The sequence below is a fragment of the Neoarius graeffei genome, chromosome 5 (assembly GCF_027579695.1).
Source record: "Neoarius graeffei isolate fNeoGra1 chromosome 5, fNeoGra1.pri, whole genome shotgun sequence".
Taxonomy (NCBI): domain Eukaryota; kingdom Metazoa; phylum Chordata; class Actinopteri; order Siluriformes; family Ariidae; genus Neoarius; species Neoarius graeffei.
Genome location: NC_083573.1, coordinates 12,005,182 through 12,025,507, shown reverse-complemented (window position 1 = coordinate 12,025,507; position 20,326 = coordinate 12,005,182). Strand labels below are relative to the sequence as shown.

At 41.4% G+C, this 20,326-nt stretch overlaps 1 protein-coding gene across 1 annotated transcript; it reads right to left on the bottom strand.

The window, feature by feature from the left end:
* Positions 1 to 942: 942 nt before the first annotated feature.
* LOC132885801 (C-C chemokine receptor type 5-like) lies at positions 943 to 19,018 on the bottom strand. Its single transcript, XM_060920322.1, has 5 exons — positions 19,014 to 19,018; positions 16,159 to 16,329; positions 11,906 to 12,891; positions 3,889 to 3,923; positions 943 to 951 (listed from the first exon to the last, which is right to left on the bottom strand). The coding sequence occupies exons 1-5, from the start codon at positions 19,016 to 19,018 to the stop codon at positions 943 to 945; spliced, it is 1,206 nt and encodes a 401-aa protein (XP_060776305.1).
* Between the last annotated feature and the right edge of the window lie 1,308 nt (positions 19,019 to 20,326).

The following is a 20,326-nucleotide window of genomic DNA, read 5'->3' as shown; positions in this document are numbered from 1 at the left end:
GTTGTTCTACCAAAGAATGGTTAAAGAAGAATAAAGTTAATGTTTTGGAATGGCCAAGTCAAAGTCCTGACCTTAATGCAATCAAAATGTTGTAGAAGGACCTGAAATGAGCAGTTCATATGAGGAAACACACCAACATCCCAGAGTTGAAGCTGTTCTGTGTAGAGAAATGGGCTAAAATTCCTCCAAGCTGGTGTGCAGGACTGATCAACAGTTACCGGAAACGTTTAGTTGCAGTTATTGCTGCACAAGGGGGTCATACCAGATACTGAAAGCAAAGGTTCACATACTTTTGCCACTCATAGATATGTAATATTGGATCATTTTCCTCAATAAATAAATGACCAAGTATAATATTTTTGTCTCATTTGTTTAACTGGGTTCTCTTTATCTACTTTTAGGACTTGTGTGAAAATCTGATGATGTTTTAGGTCATATTTATGCAGAAATATAGAAAATTCTAAAGGGTTCACAAACTTTCAAGCACCACTGTACTTCTCATTTTAGGAAGGAATTTCTGAGAGAAGCAATTTCCCAACCTTCTCAATTTATTAACTTCTTAACTGATAAAGGACTCAACTGGGCTACAACAGTCTGGTTTCAGGGAGGGAGAGCCAACATCCTCAAATGACCACTTCCTCAATCTGTGTAAGAGGGCATTTGATTATTGCTCAGGCATGGGAGGCATGGGATTTGTGGAACAACTGCTCATATAAACCTGGAGCATGCTGAATATGCACTGGTGAACGTTCATCGTAGGCAGTTGAACAAACCCACACTCAAGCTTGCCTGGTAAGGGTTCAAGCCCAACATTTTCACTGCCATGATGCCTTGATGCCCAAGTGTCTCTGGATTCACTCATAGACCTGTCTGCCAGGAACAAATATCAACTGGAACCAGAGAGGGAAGCCCACAAAGAAAGTCCAATTCCATGACATGAGCTCAACAGCACTATGGAACATGAAAATCACAGATAGGAGAGAATCTGCTACTACTGTGACAGTTCTGCATATTTGATAGCACAGTGTCCCTCATGCTCCATCACAAGCTCAACACATAGCTCACTTGCTAGAATTTCCCTTTGTGCAAGTCTTTTGCTATCTTCTTTGGAATATATATATATATATATATATATATATATATATATATATATATATATATATATATATATACATATAATGTGTGTGTGTGTGTGTGTGTGTGTGTGTGACATCTGCATGGGATAGAGCAGCCACGGTAATACATTCATTTTTATTAAATTTACTCTGCCCATCCAGGAACTTGGCAGGTCAGTCCATCTGATAAGGTCCTTTTTAATATCTTTGTGTACTAATTGAAAATTCAGTCTCAACAAATTTTTAATGTTTGGGGTTATGGTGATCCCTAAATATGAGAATCCTGAGGTAGACCAAGAAAATGGGAAATTAGGCAGATCTGGTACATCTTTGCCATATCCTACTGGCATGGCCATCGACTTATCAAAATTTACTTTATACCTGGAGATAGAACCAAAGGACTGAATTGTTGACATTAGGATTGGTATAGATTCTTCTGGCTTGGCAATAAACAGCAGAACAGCATCAGCATACAATGATATCTTACAAGTAACATAATTTATTTGGAACCCTGCTCTATTACTGTGACTTCTAATAGTTTCTGCCAATGGTTCCATTGCTAAGGCAAAGATAAGTGGAGAGATGGGATCTCCTTGATGTGTAGACCTCCCCAACTCAAATTCACTTGATTTAACTCCGTTTACCAATACACGGCCACTCTATATGATCAAAAGCTTTCTCAGCATCCAAGGAGATGATGAGACCTTGCGTCTGATTAGCATATGTATGCTGAATGATGTAAAGCAATTTCCTCATATTAGTGAAAGAGATTCTATTTTTTATAAATCCAGTTTGATCTGGTGCAATTAAGTATGGAAGGTAACCTTCAAGTCTTTTTGCCAATATCTTAGAGAAAATTATGCTGTCCACATTCGTCAGACTAATGGGGCGATAAGAACTACATTTGTCTGGGGGTTTGTCTTTCTTAAGAAGTAGTGATATAGTTGCAGAATACATGGAACTTGGGAATGTACTTCTCTCCTCTGAATGTACAGTGGTGCTTGAAAGTTTGTGAACCCTTTAGAATTTTCTATATTTCTGCATAAATATGACCTAAAACATCATCAGATTTTCACACAAGTCCTAAAAGTAGATAAAGAGAACCAAGTTAAACAAATGAGACAAAATATATTATACTTGGTCATTTATTTATTGAGGAAAATTATCTAATATTACATATCTGTGAGTGGCAAAAGTATGTGAACCTCTAGGGCAGGGATGGGCAACTTCCATGATAAAGAGGGCCAATTTTTTTCACCACTATCATCGGAGGGCCACATGACCACACAATTCAAATAATTGGATATGAAAGAAGCTGCAAAATGATTCTCAATAAGAACACATTTTATATGTATTTATATCTGTATGTTTATTGCACCAACATACAACTATTTTCTGCATAGAAATGCATTTTAACATGTCCTTGATAAGCAACAAAGACAAAATGTTTGCTTAAAAAAAACAAAGTGCAAAAAGTCCAGTGCAGGGGCATCAGAAGCATTTGTAATGGGGGGGCACACTGGCGGGGATCCTCCCCCAGAAAATTTTTAATTAATTAGATGCCATTTCCTGCATTCTGGTGTATTTTTAACAGGTTGTTAAACACCTAATTTTACCTACAAAAGTCACTTAATTCAATGACTATTTTAGAGACTCAACAATAAGTCCTCATTCAACGAGTCCACATATTCATCAGCCTGTTTTTAAACCCACTGCTATGCCCAAGATAATGAGATGAATGTGACACAATTTATCACCAACAATGACTTTATGGGTGCATTTTACTTTTTATTTTGTGCTTCCTTTTTTATTCAGTTTTAGATGTAACACAACATGCCACTGTGCCAAGCAATAGTAACACTCAACTGTATGTTTAAAAATAAGAATACTCATAATTTCACACAATGAACAGGCATGACATGGCATCATGCAAACTTCATAACACACAATCACACTATGTCAAGCAACGGTGACATAAAAAATAACTTCACACAATGAACAGGTGCAATTTTGTTAACCACCAACAGTGACTTTAGTCGGTGCATTTTACTTTTTTCCGATTTAGTGATACTCATAAGAAAAATGACATGGCATCATGCAGTCTTCATAACACAAAATTACATTGTGTCAAGCAATGACACATAAAAAATAACTTCACACACTGGACGACAGCGGCTCTGGCAGCTCCAGTGTACTTCTCATATTTAACCTTATGCAAGGTGTTGTAAGGGTGACATAAGTTGTAATCTTTTAGGGCTGATAATGTCTTTTAGGGCTGACAATGTCTCCAAGCAAATTCAAAGGAAAACATTGGTTTTCCTTTGAATTTGGTGAAGAGGTACTCTTCTTCCCATTTTGGCTGAAAAGTGTGATTTTCTCGGTCAAGTTTTCTCTTTTTGCCACTGTTCGTGGCCATGGCTCTTGACTTTCTTCTTCGCTGAAAGGGAAGGTGGCCCGGGCCCCGCTATTGTTTGCATATGACGCGCCCTCTATCGGTCAACAGTATGATTACAAGTTTTTTTTTTTTACTATTATTATTAATCTATTTGCGGGCCGTAATGAGTGAGGACGAGGGCCGTGTGCGGCCCCCGGGCCGCCAGTTGCCCATCTCTGCTCTAGGATTAGCAGTTAATTTGAAGGTGAAATTAGAATCAGGTGTTTTCAATCAATGGGATGACAATCAGGTGTGAGTGGGCAACCTGTTTTATTTAAAGAACAGGGATCTGTCAAAGTCTGATCTTCACAACACATGTTTGTGGAAGTGTATCATGGCACGAACAAAGGAGATTTCTGAGGACCTCAAAAAAAGTGTTGTTGTTGCTCATCAGGCTGGAAAAGGTTACAAAACCATCTCTAAAGAGTTTGGACTCCATCCATCCACAGTCAGACAGATTGTGTACAAATGGAGGAAATTCAAGACCATTGTTACCCTCCCCAGGAGTGGTCAACCAACAAAGATCACTCCAAGAGCAAGGCATGTAATAGTCGGTGAGGTCACAAAAGACCCCAGGGTAACTTCTAAGCAACTGAAGGCCTCTCTTGCATTGGCTAATGTTCATGAGTCCACTATCAGGAGAACACTGAACAACAATGGTGTGCATGGCAGGGTTGCAAGGAGAAAGCCACTGCTCTTCAAAAAGAACATTGCTGCTCGTCTGCAGTTTGATAAAGATCATGTGGACAAGCCAGAAGGCTATTGGAAAAATGTTTTGTGGATGGATGAGACCAAAATAGAACTTTTTGGTTTAAATGAGAAGCATTATGTTTGGAGAAAGGAAAACACTGCATTCCAGCATAAGAACCTTATCCCATCTGTGAAACATGGTGGTGGTAGTATCATGGTTTGGGCCTGCTTGCTGCATCTGGGCCAGGACAGCTTGCCATCATTGATGGAACAATGAATTCTGTATTACACCAATGAATTCTAAAGGAAAATGTCAGGACATCTGTCCATGAACTGAATCTCAAGAGAAGGTGGGTCATGCAGCAAGACAACAACCCTAAGCACACAAGTTGTTTTATCAAAGAATGGTTAAAGAAGAATAAAGTTAATGTTTTGGAATGGGCATGTCAAAGTCCTGACCTTAATCCAATTGAAATGTTGTGGAAGGACCTGAAGCGAGCCGTTCATGTGAGGAAACCTACTAATATCCCAGAGTTGAAGCTGTTCTATATGGAGGAATGGGCTAAAATTCCTCCAAGCTGGTGTGCAGGACTGATCAACAGTTAGCGGAAGCATTTAAGTTGCAGTTATTGCTGCAGAAGGGGGTCACACCAGATACTGAAAGCATAGGTTCACATACTTTTGCCACTCACAGATATGTAATATTGGATCATTTTCCTCAATAAATAAATGACCAAGTATAATATTTTTGTCTCATTTCTTTAATTGGGTTCTCTTTATCTACTTTTAGAACTTGTGTGGAAATCTGATGATGTGTTAGGTCATATTTAAGCAGAAATATAGAAAATTCTAAAAGGTTCACAAACTTTCAAGCACCACTGTAGGTACATATTGAGCAGGGGACCTCTAAGTGGATCTTGAAAGATTTTGTAGAATTCTGGGCCATAGCCATCTGGGCCAGGGGCTTTCCCAGTCTGTAAAGAGTTGATTGAATTTATAATTTCCCGTTCAATTATTGGTTTTCCAAGAGCAATCCTGTCAGTGTCCGACAGTGTTGGGAGGCTAAGTTTTTCTAAGAATCCTTGTATATGTTGCACTGGTGAAGTAAATTCTGAGGTGTAAATTTTTTTATAAAAGTCTTTCATTATCTCAACTAAAATTTTGGTCTTGTACTGATTTTTTCCAGATTTATCTTTCAGTGAAACAATAGACTTAGATTCATGTCTGCCGGCCGCCAACCGAGCGAGTAGACACCCCGGTTTGGCTCCTATCTCAAATAATCTATGTTTGGCATAAAATATACTAGCTTCCGCTTTTTGCATCAATAGTTGGTTAAGAGCTGACTGGGTAACTTCTACTTTCTTACATAGATCTGCAGTGTCATTATTTTTAACCTGCATTTCAAAATTGGCCAATTGATTTTCTAAATTAAGTTGTTCTTTTAGAGCCTCTTTTTTCCTACAACCCCGATTCCAAAAAAGTTGGGACAAAGTACAAATTGTAAATAAAAACGGAATGCAATGATGTGGAAGTTTCAAAATTCCATATTTTATTCAGAATAGAACATAGATGACATATCAAATGTTTAAACTGAGAAAATGTATCATTTAAAGAGAAACATTAGGTGATTTTAAATTTCATGACAACAACACATCTCAAAAAAGTTGGGACAAGGCCATGTTTACCACTGTGAGACATCCCCTTTTCTCTTTACAACAGTCTGTAAACGTCTGGGGACTGAGGAGACAAGTTGCTCAAGTTTAGGGATAGGAATGTTAACCCATTCTTGTCTAATGTAGGATTCTAGTTGCTCAACTGTCTTAGGTCTTTTTTGTCGTATCTTCCGTTTTATGATGCGCCAAATGTTTTCTATGGGTGAAAGATCTGGACTGCAGGCTGGCCAGTTCAGTACCCGGACCCTTCTTCTACGCAGCCATGATGCTGTAATTGATGCAGTATGTGGTTTGGCATTGTCATGTTGGAAAATGCAAGGTCTTCCCTGAAAGAGACGTCGTCTGGATGGGAGCATATGTTGCTCTAGAACCTGGATATACCTTTCAGCATTGATGGTGTCTTTCCAGATGTGTAAGCTGCCCATGCCACACACACTAATGCAACCCCATACCATCAGAGATGCAGGCTTCTGAACTGAGCGCTGATGATAACTTGGGTTGTCCTTCTCCTCTTTAGTCCGAATGACACGGCGTCCCTGATTTCCATAAAGAACTTCAAATTCTGATTCATCTGACCACAGAACAGTTTTCCACTTTGCCACAGTCCATTTTAAATGATCCTTGGCCCAGAGAAGACGTCTGCGCTTCTGGATCATGTTTAGATACAGCTTCTTCTTTGAACTATAGAGTTTTAGCTGGCAACGGCGGATGACACGGTGAATTGTGTTCACAGATAATGTTCTCTGGAAATATTCCTGAGCCCATTTTGTGATTTCCAATACAGAAGCATGCCTGTATGTGATGCAGTGCAATCTAACGGCCCAAAGATCACGGGCACCCAGTATGGTTTTCCGGCCTTGACCCTTACGCACAGAGATTCTTCCAGATTCTCTGAATCTTTTGATGATATTATGCACTGTAGATAATGATATGTTCAAACTCTTTGCAATTTTACACTGTCAAACTCCTTTCTGATATTGCTCCACTATTTGTTGGCGCAGAATTAGGGGGATTGGTGATCCTTTTCCCATCTTTACTTCTGAGAGCCGCTGCCACTCCAAGATGCTCTTTTTATACCCAGTCATGTTAATGACCTATTGCCAATTGACCTAATGAGTTGCAATTTGGTCCTCCAGCTGTTCCTTTTTTGTACCTTTAACTTTTCCAGCCTCTTATTGCCCCTGTCCCAACTTTTTTGAGATGTGTTGCTGTCATGAAATTTCAAATGAGCCAATATTTGGCATGAAATTTCAAAATGTCTCACTTTCGACATTTGATATGTTGTCTGTGTTCTATTGTGAATACAATATCAGTTTTTGAGATTTGTAAATTATTGCATTCCGTTTTTATTTACAATTTGTTCTTTGTCCCAACTTTTTTGGAATCAGGGTTGTAGCTGTACTATAAGAAATTATCGCTCCCCTCAGGTACGCTTTAAGTGTGTCCTAGAGTATGGATGGATTTGTATCTTCATTATCATTAACAAACAAAAAAACCTTCAATTTGGTTTTTCATAAAGGTAACAGATGTGGGATTTTTTAAAAGTGATGGGTTTAGACGCCAATAACGTGAGGCAGGTTGGGGGGTGGGGAGACTATAATATAAGTGTCAGCATAATCGGATAATAGACGCGTGCCTATTGCACATTCCTCCACCCTATCCAGCACCATCCTTGATATAAAAAAAAATAATCTATTCTGGAGAAACATTGATGCGAGTTGGAGTAAAAAGTGTAATCTATTTCCCCTGGATGGAGAACTCTCCATGCATCAAACAACGGTAAATCTGAGCATACCTTCCTGGTAGCTTCTCTCATCTTAGAGACCATAAATTTAGCTGGCGGATTTTGGTCTACCCCAGGATCCATAGTGCAGTTAAAATCTCCCGCTAATATGGTAAATTGTGAGGACAATGCAGAGATTTCAGATAACAATTTAGAATAAAATTCTCTTTGGTAGACATTTGGTTTAAATATGCAGATATACAAGTGGGAAGGAGAATGTGGCAGTGGGGGTGTGGTCAAGCGTCGGTCTGTGACCGGAGGGCGGAGTCAGAGAAGGTAAGTGGCAGAATCACTGCACCTGATGTTGGTTAATCTGTGTTTGTGTGTCTTCCCCAGTGACCACGCCCTATATAAGAAGAGAGAGAGCAGAGGAACGAGACTCTCTCCAGCCAGGAGGCTTGTGTGTAGGTGTGTATAGTAAGCTGAAAAGCTATAATAAAAAGAGTTTTCTTGGGGAACTTAGCTCTGGCCTGCCGTCTCCGCGCTCCGGTCACAGACCGATGCTTGACCACACCCCCACTGCCACAGAGAAAAAGAGGAAAAACAAAAGAAGAAAAAAAGGGGGGAATGGGGGGACATGTTCCAACAATATAACAAAAGTGTTCAGGCATCGGACACTGATCTCCAAGTTATCTCGAAGCAATGAAAGTACTAAGAACGAGTACTCATCACTTAGAACAGTGGACATAAAAACATCTGTCCATAATAAAAAATGAACCGTCCTCAAGGGGATGCAAAGCAAAGGGCTCCCCAGAGCTGGGAGGAAGCAACGCATGTTGTGAGTGCATGTAGGGTGAAGTTCACAGATGCGCTCCATGCAACATAGCCGATGTAACACTCACTTGCTCCCAGCTCAAACTTTCATATGTCCAGCCTTTGATATGTGTATCCACCATAACGTAACACACGGTGGGTGTAACAGTCGCTTTAAACAGGTTCTCTATGAGCAGTCACGATAATGTTCATTTCACTGAAACTCGGAACAGTTCCTGAAAATCCAGAATGTATTCACTCATGAAGCCACATCCAGCGCCTCCACGGCACTCTCCGCTTCTTCAACTGTCTCAAACAAAAAATCCTTGCCATTGTGAGTGAAGTGGAGGGTCACCAGGTACTGCATTCTGAACCTGATGTTATTAGCAATGAGCTTCTGGCATACCGCATTGAACTTTCTCCACTGCTGTAGGACATTTTGTGTGATGTCCTGTCGGATGGTGATCTTGGCCCCATCGTATTCCAGCTTCTGTTTGTTACCAAGCGCCAGTATTTTCAGCTTGTCCGCTGGGTAGTGGAGTTTCATGACGACGACTCGGGGCACACCTGGAATGGAGCGGCCGAAGCCTCTGTGACATCTATCCAGTCGAACCCTGCCCTTTTTAGTTTCCATGTTAAGAAGTTTGGGCAACCAGGTTTCAAAAAAGGGCAGTGGGTTCTTCCCCTCAATTCCCTCCTTAACACCGAAGACCCAAATATTATCCCTCCAGGAGCGCGCCTCTTGGTCATCCATCCGGCTAATCAGGGCAGCAAATTTGGCTTCTGTATCCACCAACCTGGTCTCCAGATTGGCTATGATGTTCTCTGTGTTGGATATATGGCCTTCAGCTTCCTCCAGGCACCGTGAGTCTTGTTCCATCTGAGCCATAATTATATCCAATTTACTGGAGAACGTGGACATCTTCTCCTCCACGATAGCTGCCACCTTAGTTGTAAGCTCTGTTGCAACAGCAGCGACATTAATTGGAAGGCCCGCGTTAGCATCTGGAGTATCTCCATTTTTGTTAGCAGCCTTGCTAGCTGCTTGTCCACGACCCGTTTTCTGAGTTATATGCTTTTCGGCACTGTCCGTCAACATTTCTATACTGGATATGCTTATCACCTCTTCACCGTATTTTCACCTAAAAATGGCTGTGAATATACCTTTTAAAAGTAATTTTTTAGCAAGTTTGGTAGGGAGCTGTTTGGCCTTGTTCCTCTCAGTGTGACGTCATAACCGGAAGCCGCTTAGAAGAGGGTTTTTTGTTTTGTTTTAATGTAGTTGCTGTGATTCTTTACATACTGTTTTCACTGGAAACTGCAGGAAGAAGCAAGTAAACCAAAGAGGGTGCTTGTGCAGACTGGTTTCATTGCCTGTTATTGTGAAAGCCTCACTGTGTATGTGTATATGCCACAATATAATTACAATAATATATATATTTTTTTAATGCAGTGATCATATCGGCATGCATATCACCAGACCATGTTTCTCGGAAAAGCAACCTAGAAACTTGGTCTTTATTGGTTAATACATGCCCATTCAAGTGCAAGTTTTATAACAAAGGAGGCACAGATACATTCAATCATACCATTTTTTTGTTTTGTTTATTTTTTTAATAAATACAAACAAACATACTCATCCTTACCTGTCAAATCCTGTAATATATTAATGAATGGCATACCTTTCCTGGGAAATATGATATTGAATAGACTATTTGACTCAGTCTGGTGAGTCAAAAAATCAGAAATGTATGTGTAAAAACACATGAAAGCTTGACAACACTCAAAATAAAGCATAACTTTTTTTGGTCATTACATAATTACAGTGGCGGCACGGTGGTGTAGTGGTTAGCGCTGTCGCCTCACAGCAAGAAGGTCCTGGGTTCGAGCCCCGGGGCCGGCGAGGGCCTTTCTGTGTGGAGTTTGCATGTTCTCCCCGTGTCCGCGTGGGTTTCCTCCGGGTGCTCCGGTTTCCCCCACAGTCCAAAGACATGCAGGTTAGGTTAACTGGTGACTCTAAATTGACCGTAGGTGTGAATGTGAGTGTGAATGGTTGTCTGTGTCTATGTGTCAGCCCTGTGATGACCTGGCGACTTGTCCAGGGTGTACCCCGCCTTTCGCCCGTAGTCAGCTGGGATAGGCTCCAGCTTGCCTGCGACCCTGTAGAAGGATAAAGCGGCTAGAGATAATGAGATGAGATGAGACATAATTACAGTGTTTATTGTTGTTCATGGTTAACAAGCAACACAACACAAAGCTGATTATTTTTCAATAACAATGTCAGAAGATAAACATTGGGCAGTAACAGTAACTCCACTATGTATCAGTTACACTATGCAAATAATATAACATCAAATACAAAGCTGTATAAAAGAGATGTATTCGTACTTAATATGATGTGATTACATATAGTATATTACACTGATATTTCTGAGGAGCATTAATACATATAGTCGGTTGTAAAAGTGTTCAACCCCCCCCCGAACTGATCATATTTGTTTGAATAACAATTCATTTGATTTTCATTCAAAATTAGTTTGAATAACTCATTCAAGTATATCCAATCAAATCAAAAGCTGAAAATGCTGCTCGCATAAGTATTCAATCCCAGGTTCTGCTCCAGATGAAGTTTTAACAAGGACATCATTGACTTATAATTGATGTTCAACTATGAATATGAATACAGCTGATATTTTCTGAACAAAATTAACCTCAATTGAACTACCATTGAAGAAACATTGAGTCTGAAGGAAAGGAGTGAAAATGAAGACAAAAGAGCATTTAAGAAACATTTTAGGGAAGGTAAAGATAAGGTAATAGAATTTAGTAACATATGAAGATGATGTAAAATTATAATCAAAGAAATTGGACATGCCAGTAAGCACTGTTGGATCAAAAGGGTAAACAAGAGAAAGCTACATCACACCATCCAAACACGACCTAGACAAGGCCCTCCCTTAAAACCTGACACAAAAACAAGACAGAGACTGGTGAGAGAAGCCACAGTCAGGCTAACAGAGTCCACATTACATTACATTACACTGATGGCATTTAACAGACCCTCTTATCCAGAGCGATGTACAACATACCCAGAGCAGCCTGGGGAGCAGTTGGGGATTAGGTGCCTTGCTCAAGGGCACTTTAGCCATTCCTACTGGTCGAGGGAATTGAATCAGTGACCTTTTGGTTCCCAAGCTGCTTCTCTAACCATTAGGCCATGGCCAACAGTCATTCCTGAAGGAGTTACAGAGCTGAGAATGGAGAGAGTTTTTAATGTTTTTGTTCAAAGGTCTGCTTGCAGATAATAAAGTTTGACTTTGAAAATTTACTTTGAAAACATATTGGTTTGCAATAAAAATAAATAAATAAATAAATACTGGCAGGAACAATTTGGATATCACTTACAATCCAGAATCTGATTACTTTTAAGAGGGCTGAATACTTTTGCAAAGTACTGTAGAGGGCTTCCTCTCTAAGAACTCACTTTCAGTTGTTGTGCACTGCCCAAAGCAAACAGGAAACCACTCTTTCAGGATCTTTAGAAATAAATTCCTGAATTTCTGCCCTACAAAAGCATAGATTATGGGGTTGAGGCAGCAATGACTTAATGCTATGGCTTCCACCCACTGCATAGCCATGTGTAGGTCCTGATTCCATTGACAGGTGTTCATGTAGTGCAAGTGATGCAGGAACTTCAGGAAGATGACAATGTTGTAGGGCGTCCAGAATAAGAAGAAGACAATAACCAACACCAGCATGAGCTTGACAGCTTTGTGTTTCTTCTGAGATTTCATGGTCATTAAAATGCGAATGATACGTGAGTAGCAGAACAGCATCACTGAGAGAGGAATGATCAAGCCGAGAATATTCAGCTCAATGTAAGAGACAAGCTTCCATGTTGACCCTTGTGGATATTCCACCCTACATTTCCATACATCTGATTCATTATTCACTTTTGAGAAGATGATGGTTGGCAGAGAGGCTCCCAAGCTAAGTGTCCACATAAGCAAAGCAAGCACTATCCTAGCTCTGACAGACCGGTGCTTGGAGAAGAGGTAGGTATAGGTGTGGACAATGACAACATAGCGGTCAATGGTCATTAGGATCATGAAAAAGATACTTCCATAGAAGCCCAGCATGTAGAGTGCTGTCACTGCATGACACATGAACCTTCCAAAGGTCCACTCAGTGATGGCAGCATAGTGGGCCCAGAAAGGCAATGAGATAAGAAAGAGGAGGTCTGAAATGGCCAGGTTTAAGAGACACAAATCTGACATGTTGGATTTTTTGTGGTACTTTATCAGGACACACACCACCAGGCCATTCCCAATTAACCCCACAGTGAAGACAATACTGTAGAGGGAAGGGAGGAAGACTTTGCTGAAGGTCATTACTTTGGTGTTATTGCAGTTTGAGTACAAGTTCAAGTCTTTGTAGTAGTCAGTATAGTCCTCAGCTGTTTATGAAAACAAAAAAGATCTCATTATGACATGCTGCATGACAAAATTAAAATGAAATAATGTATATTTTACTCAGTTTTTTTATTCTTAAAAAAGCAGTAAAAGGTTGATGTATGTTTAAGGGTGGCTGCAATAAAAAGCAATTGAACCAATTTATATTTTTCAACGGATGAAGGGTGTGATGCAATGCCATTATCTGCATCTGCTTAACTCTCAAAAAAATTGTATTTGCTATTGTATTACGAATTAATGTGGATGTGATGTACAGTATACCAGGCCTTTCCTGCAAGGTGAACCCTACCACGATTTCCTGAAAACACCTGGCACACATCCATGCATGCATGCACGCATGCGCACATGCACGTGTGCGCACACACACACACACACACAAAAAAAAAAAACCTGGGCTCCTGAAAAAAGAAGTCATTTTCATTCACAAATTATAGTCATAACATATATCACTTTGCAGAACTTTATTCAACTGTTGAACCAGACACCTTGTAACTTTCTGGAAATCTTTCTTTTTTATATGTAAAGTGACCAAGTAAGCAAATTGACTGTTTTAAAGCAACAGTCTTTCCCAAATCAACAACCTGTTATTGACAGTTGAGAGCAGTATGGAGGATATTTTTTGTGGCATATCTTTAATTACATGTCAATCTATCCATCAGTAAACCCATAAATATATAGTCCAATAAATACATCAATAATTAAATACACCAATAAATATTTCTATTTATTAATACAAAACTTATTTCAATTTGGTATATTTAATGAAGACTATATTGGAAGATTTTTAAAGCATAAATTAAAGATTAGATTTAAGGGTAGATTGAGGGATGGACTGAAGGTTTGAAGGATTCTAATATGCAAATTAGGGCTATTCTGATTGGTCTGTAAAAGCCCAGTGGCGTGGCCAAACTGTGGACCTGCAATCACAAACAAAATGGAGAAGACTGTAGCTGATATACTAGGTGAAGCAGCAGATAGACTTGAAAGAGGAGAAGCACAAAATGGTTAATATGCAAATTAACATTACTAAAATTTGTATCTTAAGGCGTTAGTGTTTTGGGAATTAAAACAAGAAGATTAATATTGTAACCCTGTGATGACCTGGCGACTTGTCCAGGGTGTACCCCGCCTTTCGCCTGTAGTCAGCTGGGATAGGCTCCAGCTTGCCTGCGATCCTGTAGAACAGGATAAAGCAGCTAGAGATAATGAGATGACATGAGATTAACAATGTTCATTTTTCGGTTAGTTGATGGCAATGGCACCAGTGCTAACCGTAAAGTAATTAGAGTGGGGGAATCAACTTCAGACTCCCCCAACCAGAAAAGGGAACAAAGAAATCTGTGATCTGTCAGGGTTGCTGGGAAGCTGGAGCCAGTCCCAGCCAACTTCAGGAAAATGTTGGGGTATACCCTGGGCAGGTTACCTGTCTATTGCACGGTAAATACAGAAACACACAGCTATTCACACTTGCATTCACATCTATGGGCAGTTTAGAGTAGCCAGTTGACCTAATCTGCACATTTTTGGACTGTGGGAGGAAACTGGAGCACCTGGAGTAAACCCACTCAGGCAAGTGGAGAACATGCAAATGCCACATAGAAAGGCACTGGTCAGTCACAAGGTTCAAACCCAGAACCATCTTGCTGTGAGGTGACAGTGATAACCACTGCACCATCATGTATAATATATACTATATTATATACCACCCCTGAAATATAATATAGTATACCACTCAACGCCAGCCAGTGTTATTTAAATATATCAGATATATTCCATTCAGGGTGGCACGGTGGTGTAGTGGTTAGCGCGGTCGCCTCACAGCAAGAAGGTCCGGGTCCGAGCCCCGTGGCCGGCAAGGGCCTTTATGTGCGGAGTTTGCATGTTCTCCCCGTGTCTGCGTGGGTTTCCTCTGGGCGCTCCGGTTTCCCCCACAGTCCAAAGACATGCAGGTTAGGTTAACTGGTGACTCTAAATTGACCGTAGGTGTGAATGTGAGTGTGAATGGTTGTCTGTGTCTATGTGTCAGCCCTGTGATGACCTGGCGACTTGTCCAGGGTGTACCCCGCCTTTCGCCCGTAGTCAGCTGGGATAGGCTCCAGCTCGCCTGCGACCCTGTAGAACAGGATAAAGCGGCTAGAGATAATGAGATGAGATGTTTAAAACTTATATCCGGAATTTATATATTTTTATAAAGCTGCTTTGTAACAATGTCTATTGTTAAAAGCACTCTACACATAAAATTGAATCAAATTGTTTTTAGCTGTGTGTATGCAAGACCGCTGTTTCTTGTTTGGAGTGTCATCTGTGCACTCAAAAATTGCTCCAGTGTAGGTGTAGAACAGGATAAAGCGGCTAGAGATAATGAGATGAGATCAGATATTCCATTCAGCTAGCATGATGCTGAACGAGTTGAAGATGAGTAACACTAGAGGGTTAATGCCAAGACAAAGACAGGTTCATTTTAGTGCAAATACAATGAATGCAGTTCAGTTTGAAGAGTTCAAGTTTTACCAGGATATTGCAGCAAGACAAGTGCAAATTGGGCATGTGCATGTGTGTACAAATGAGCAGTGTTGTGTAAATGTGTGAGAGGTGGATGAGAAGTTGTAGTTTTATTTTGTACTGTCAGTTCTTCAGGGGTAACAGTGAGTTGAGGACTCTGGCTACCTGGGAGAAGAAATTGTTGCAATGTCTGGTAGTAATGGTTCAGATGCTATGGTACCTTCTGCCACATGGCAGGAGGGAGAATGGTGCATGTATTGGGTGGGACTTGTCCTGCACTATGCTGTTGGCACAGTGGATGATGTGCTTTATGTAGAGTTGGGAGATGGGTGGGAAAGAGACCCCATTGATCCTCTCTGCCATCCTCACTATCTGCTGCAGGGACTTTTGTTCAGCGACATTGCACTTCCCAAACCCAATAATGATGTCACAGCAGAGAAAACTCTCAATGGTCCCTCAGTAGAAGGATGTGAGGATGAAAGGAGTGAGGTTGGCTTTCTTCAGCTTTTGCAGAAAGTGCAGACACTGTTGAGTTTTCTTGGTGATGGTGGTGGTGTTCAGGGTCCAGGAGAGTTTTTTTCTTCTTTGCATTCCCAGGAACTTCACACTGCTAACTGTTTCAACAGTAGAGCCATTGATGTGCAGTGGGGAGCGAGCAGCAGTATTTTTCCTGAAGTCAGCAACTGTCTCTTTAGTCTTCTCAACATTAAGTGTCAGGTTGTTGTCCTGACACCATTCCACCAGGTGTTTGACCTCTGCTCTGTATGCAGACTTATCATTGTTCCTGATGAGACTCACTATTGTTGTGTCGTCTGCAAGCTTGATGATGTGATTTGAGCTATGATGGGTGGCAGAGTAAACAGCAGCAGGCTGAGCACACAGGCCTGGGGGGGTGCCTGTGCTCAGTCTGAGGACCCCAGAGGTGTTGTGTTCTATAGACCCTTTTCAGTCACGTGACCTTCGTAAACGCGACCGCCATTTTGGACATGTAGTGGACTTCGGCTCGAATCAGTTTGAATGCGAGGAAGGCGACAAACGAAAAACATAAAAGAAAAAGGAGTGAGATGCAGAAAACACCTTCACTATCCAGCGATGTAGGGCATTTACAGGGCGAGCAGAGGGAGAGGTATTTGCAAAAATTGAGGTTAGCAGGCTTAGAGAACGACGTTTACCTGCTTCCACCAGGATTGTTCACTGACGTACGGAAGTACACGAAGCCCTCGTCTTTACCTGACTTCGGCCCACATGATCTGTATACCTATGTCGTTAAAAACCCATCGCCATACACATACACGCCAATGTCCGAGGTTCCGGAGCGCGCTCCGGCTTGCTCCAGGAGTGCTCCGGCCGAGGTTCTGGAGCGCGCTCCGGCTTGCTCCCCCTCAAATTAAGCAGCTCGCTCTGGCTTGCTCCGGAGCAAGCCGGAGCGCGCTGCTTAATTTGAGGGGAACCTCGGCCAGAGCGCGCTCCGGAACCTCGGCCGGAGCACTCCGGGAGCAAGCCGGAGCGCGCTGCTTAATTTGAGGGGAACCTTGGCCGGAACGCGCTCCGGAACCTCGGCCGGAGCACTCCGGGAGCAAGCCGGAGCGCGCTGCTTAATTTGATGTAATCTGCTTACATTTCTTAAAATGTAAAACTATTCATGCATTTGTGCATCTGGAAACACGACATCTTTGGCCCTGTCCACACGGCAACGGATTCAGGTGAATCTGATAAAATTGTTTATCGTTTTGGCCTGGCGTCCACACGGCACCGGCGTTTTGGGTGCCCCAAAACGAAATCTTTTGAGAATGGGTTCCAGAGTGGAAAAATCTGGCAACGGCGCCGTTGCGAAGTCGTCTGGATGAGTAGAACGGATTTGTTTATGATGACGTCACAACCATGACTGTCAGTGCTTCACGCCGGGTAGAAGTGTAACGAACTCGATGCGAGTTGTCAACAAATCCTATAACTTGGTTCATGAAACGCGCTTACAAAATATTTTCACTGTGAATATTTATTGTGTAATGGTGCAAAGTGAGAGAGAGAGAGAGAGAGAGAGAGAGAGAGAGAGAGAGTGAGAGAATAGCCCTTAGGGCAGAGTCTTTAGTCCAAACACTGCGGAAGCAGTACCAAACTGCATACCGCCTGTGCGCTTTCCAAAAACAAAAACAATCCCACCAGCAAAAATAGGAAAAAAAAAGGAGCGATCTCACCTCTTCAGATGTTGGTTTAAGTCCAACAATACATTCCTCAAAAAGGCCGTAGAAGAACAAAGTAATCCATCAACGTGTAGCATTCGATTTATTCCGGACCATTAAAGAATTCTGGAGGATATCAGAATGTTGGCATACCGGCTTCCATCTACCCCCATTCATTCCTCTTTCCGTGTCTTTCGTTTTACGCTACTGATTAATAATCAAAACTTTATGTGGCTGATGCTACAGAAGAAGGGGTTTATGTGCATGCGTCTACTTCTTCTATTGTTCTGGTGTCTCAGATGGGACCGTCTTACAGCGCACGTAGAGGTGTGGCATGTGTATTGCATCGTTTTCAGCAAGCGTTGTGTTGCCATATGTACCTGATATTTTACTGATCCGTTGCCCATGTGGACACGATATTTAAAAAAAAAAATCTCGTTGCCGTTGTCGTGTGGATGTAGCCTTTGTCATTGGAGATTCCAGATAATGGGGGTGATATTCTGACATTGTGAAGGCGTGTACTAGCTTGTGCAGTGGATGCACAATCTAGTGCATCTGCAGCACCTAACTGCTTGCTCCTGCAAGGTTTTAATGTCATGTGACATATGGCCCTTTTCCACTACCCTTTTTCAGCTCACTTCAGCTCGCTTCAGCTCACTTCAGCCCGACACGGCTCGCGTTTTGACTACCAAAAACCAGCACGACTCAGCTCGCTTCAGCCCTGCTTAGCCCCTAAAACTCGCAGCGTTTTGGATTGGGGCTGAAGCGAGCCAAAGCAGGCCGAGTGAGGCTGGGGGCGTGAGCAGACACTCCCCTGTGCACTGATTGGTGAGGAGGAGTGTCCTCACATGCCCACACACGCCCCGCGAGCGCGCTGGGATCTGTAAACACCGCAAACCCGGAAGAAGAAGAATTACGAATTACGAGAATTTCTGAAGCCTTATGCGCCTCGCCTCATCTATACGCTCTTGCCAGTATCTGTTGGCGTTGTCCGTGACAACAAGCCATAGCACCAAGACCAGCAACACTAACGACTCCATGTCCTCCATGTTTATTGTTTACTATTCGGGTCGTGAGACTACCGCTTAAAAGGTCACTGATGTCACTGTTTGCGCTGCTTAACGACATCACGTGACGTCCACCCACTTTCGCTAACTCCACCCAATGTGTCCACCCACTTCCAGCCAGCACAGTTCAGCACGGTTGTAGTCGAAATGCAACTCCAACAGCCCCGCTCAGCCCGACTCAGCATGGCATGGCTCAGCCCGACTCAGCCGCGTTTGTAGTGGAAAAGCGGCAATAGTGACCAGCATGTATTGTTTTAAATTCAGCAAGCATCATGTAAAGTCAGCGCTGTGCAGTGCCAGATTAAGTTCAGTGCACCTGTAATAGCAGGTCCACAGTTTTTCACTCCATTGCACATATACAGACCAATAAGAATAGCCTTAATTTGCATAATATAATCCTTCAAACCTTTAATCTATGCTTCAATCTAATCTTGAATTTATTTTTCAATAAATCTTTCAATATATCTTTCCTTAATGTGTTAATATATATATATATATATATATATATATATATATATATATATATATATATAAATTGAATTAGATTAGATTAGATTAGATTAGATTAGATTAGATTAGATTAGATTAGATTAGATTAGATAGAACTTTATTGATCCCTTTGGGAGGGTTCCCTCAGGGAAATTAAAATTCCAGCAACATCATTAAAGGATAAACAGAGAATAGAAAACAGAGAAAACTTCTAGATAAATTAAATTAAGTATTTACATATCCAAATATAAAAAAATAATAAGATATAGGAAAAGAAGAAAGGAAAAAAGTCCAGCAGGAGAGATATTGCACATTTATATTGCACATTGTCCAGTATTGCTTTTTGTCAGGCAAGGCTAGGCTACTGCTCCTTCCCATCCTCTGTCCTCCTGTTACCCCTCCTCCCCCCCAGAGAGGAGTTGTACAGTCTGATGGCGTGAGGGACAAAGGAGTTTTTACAGTAGCAGCAATTGAATTTTTCCCGTTCCAACCGCATGCCATGCGACTGCCATGCGACTGCCGTGCAGTTCCCAGCTGAACGCCAGGGGGCTGCCATGAATGGCTCAGACCCCCCTTCCTCCCCTATTTTAATTCTAAACATGCCCATTCATTCGATTCCACGGTGTCACCATTAGATGGCGCTTCTCTCATAAAAAAAATCTTGAAATGGTGTGTGAAGCTTTTGTACTGCACTTCCCGATTTCAATGAGAAAGTAGCTGTAGAATAGATACATAAATGTGAGGTAAATTTTACCCAATTTAAGTATTTCATAGCTTTTTATTTCAGTTATTTTATACTCAATATATGGAATTAAATCTACCCCAAACAAGTCAATGCAAATTGTTACCTCAGATTTATTGGGTAAATTCTATACGGTAGGTTACTTTTTCAGTGCAGGAGCAGACGAAACTGTGGGTCTTGGTAGTCTGGTGGTTACTGCACATGTCCTGTACCGGTAACTCCTGAAAAATGGTTCGATTCTTGCCTTGGGTTTACTTGCTCAAAAATAAATATTTTAAAAAAAATGACTCTTGCAATGAAGCACTGTGCACTTTTTAGTGTTACATGTAGGTCCTTGTATCATCCGATCATTCAAGTATTCCATTCAATCTGAAAAACAAAAAAAACACTCAATATTTCGTTTTCCTGTTTTTCTGTATGACCAAA

Excerpts from the sequence above, each read along its gene's own strand:
- LOC132885801 (XM_060920322.1), bottom strand. Across the intron at positions 12,892-16,158 it reads GAGGTCAAACACCTGGTGGA|TGACTACTACAAAGACTTGA; the intron begins ATGGTGTCAGGA and ends TGAGGACTATAC. Across the intron at positions 3,924-11,905 it reads CTTAGAGAGGAAGCCCTCTA|TTTTTTTGAGGTCCTCAGAA; the intron begins CAGTACTTTGCA and ends CAACAACAACAC.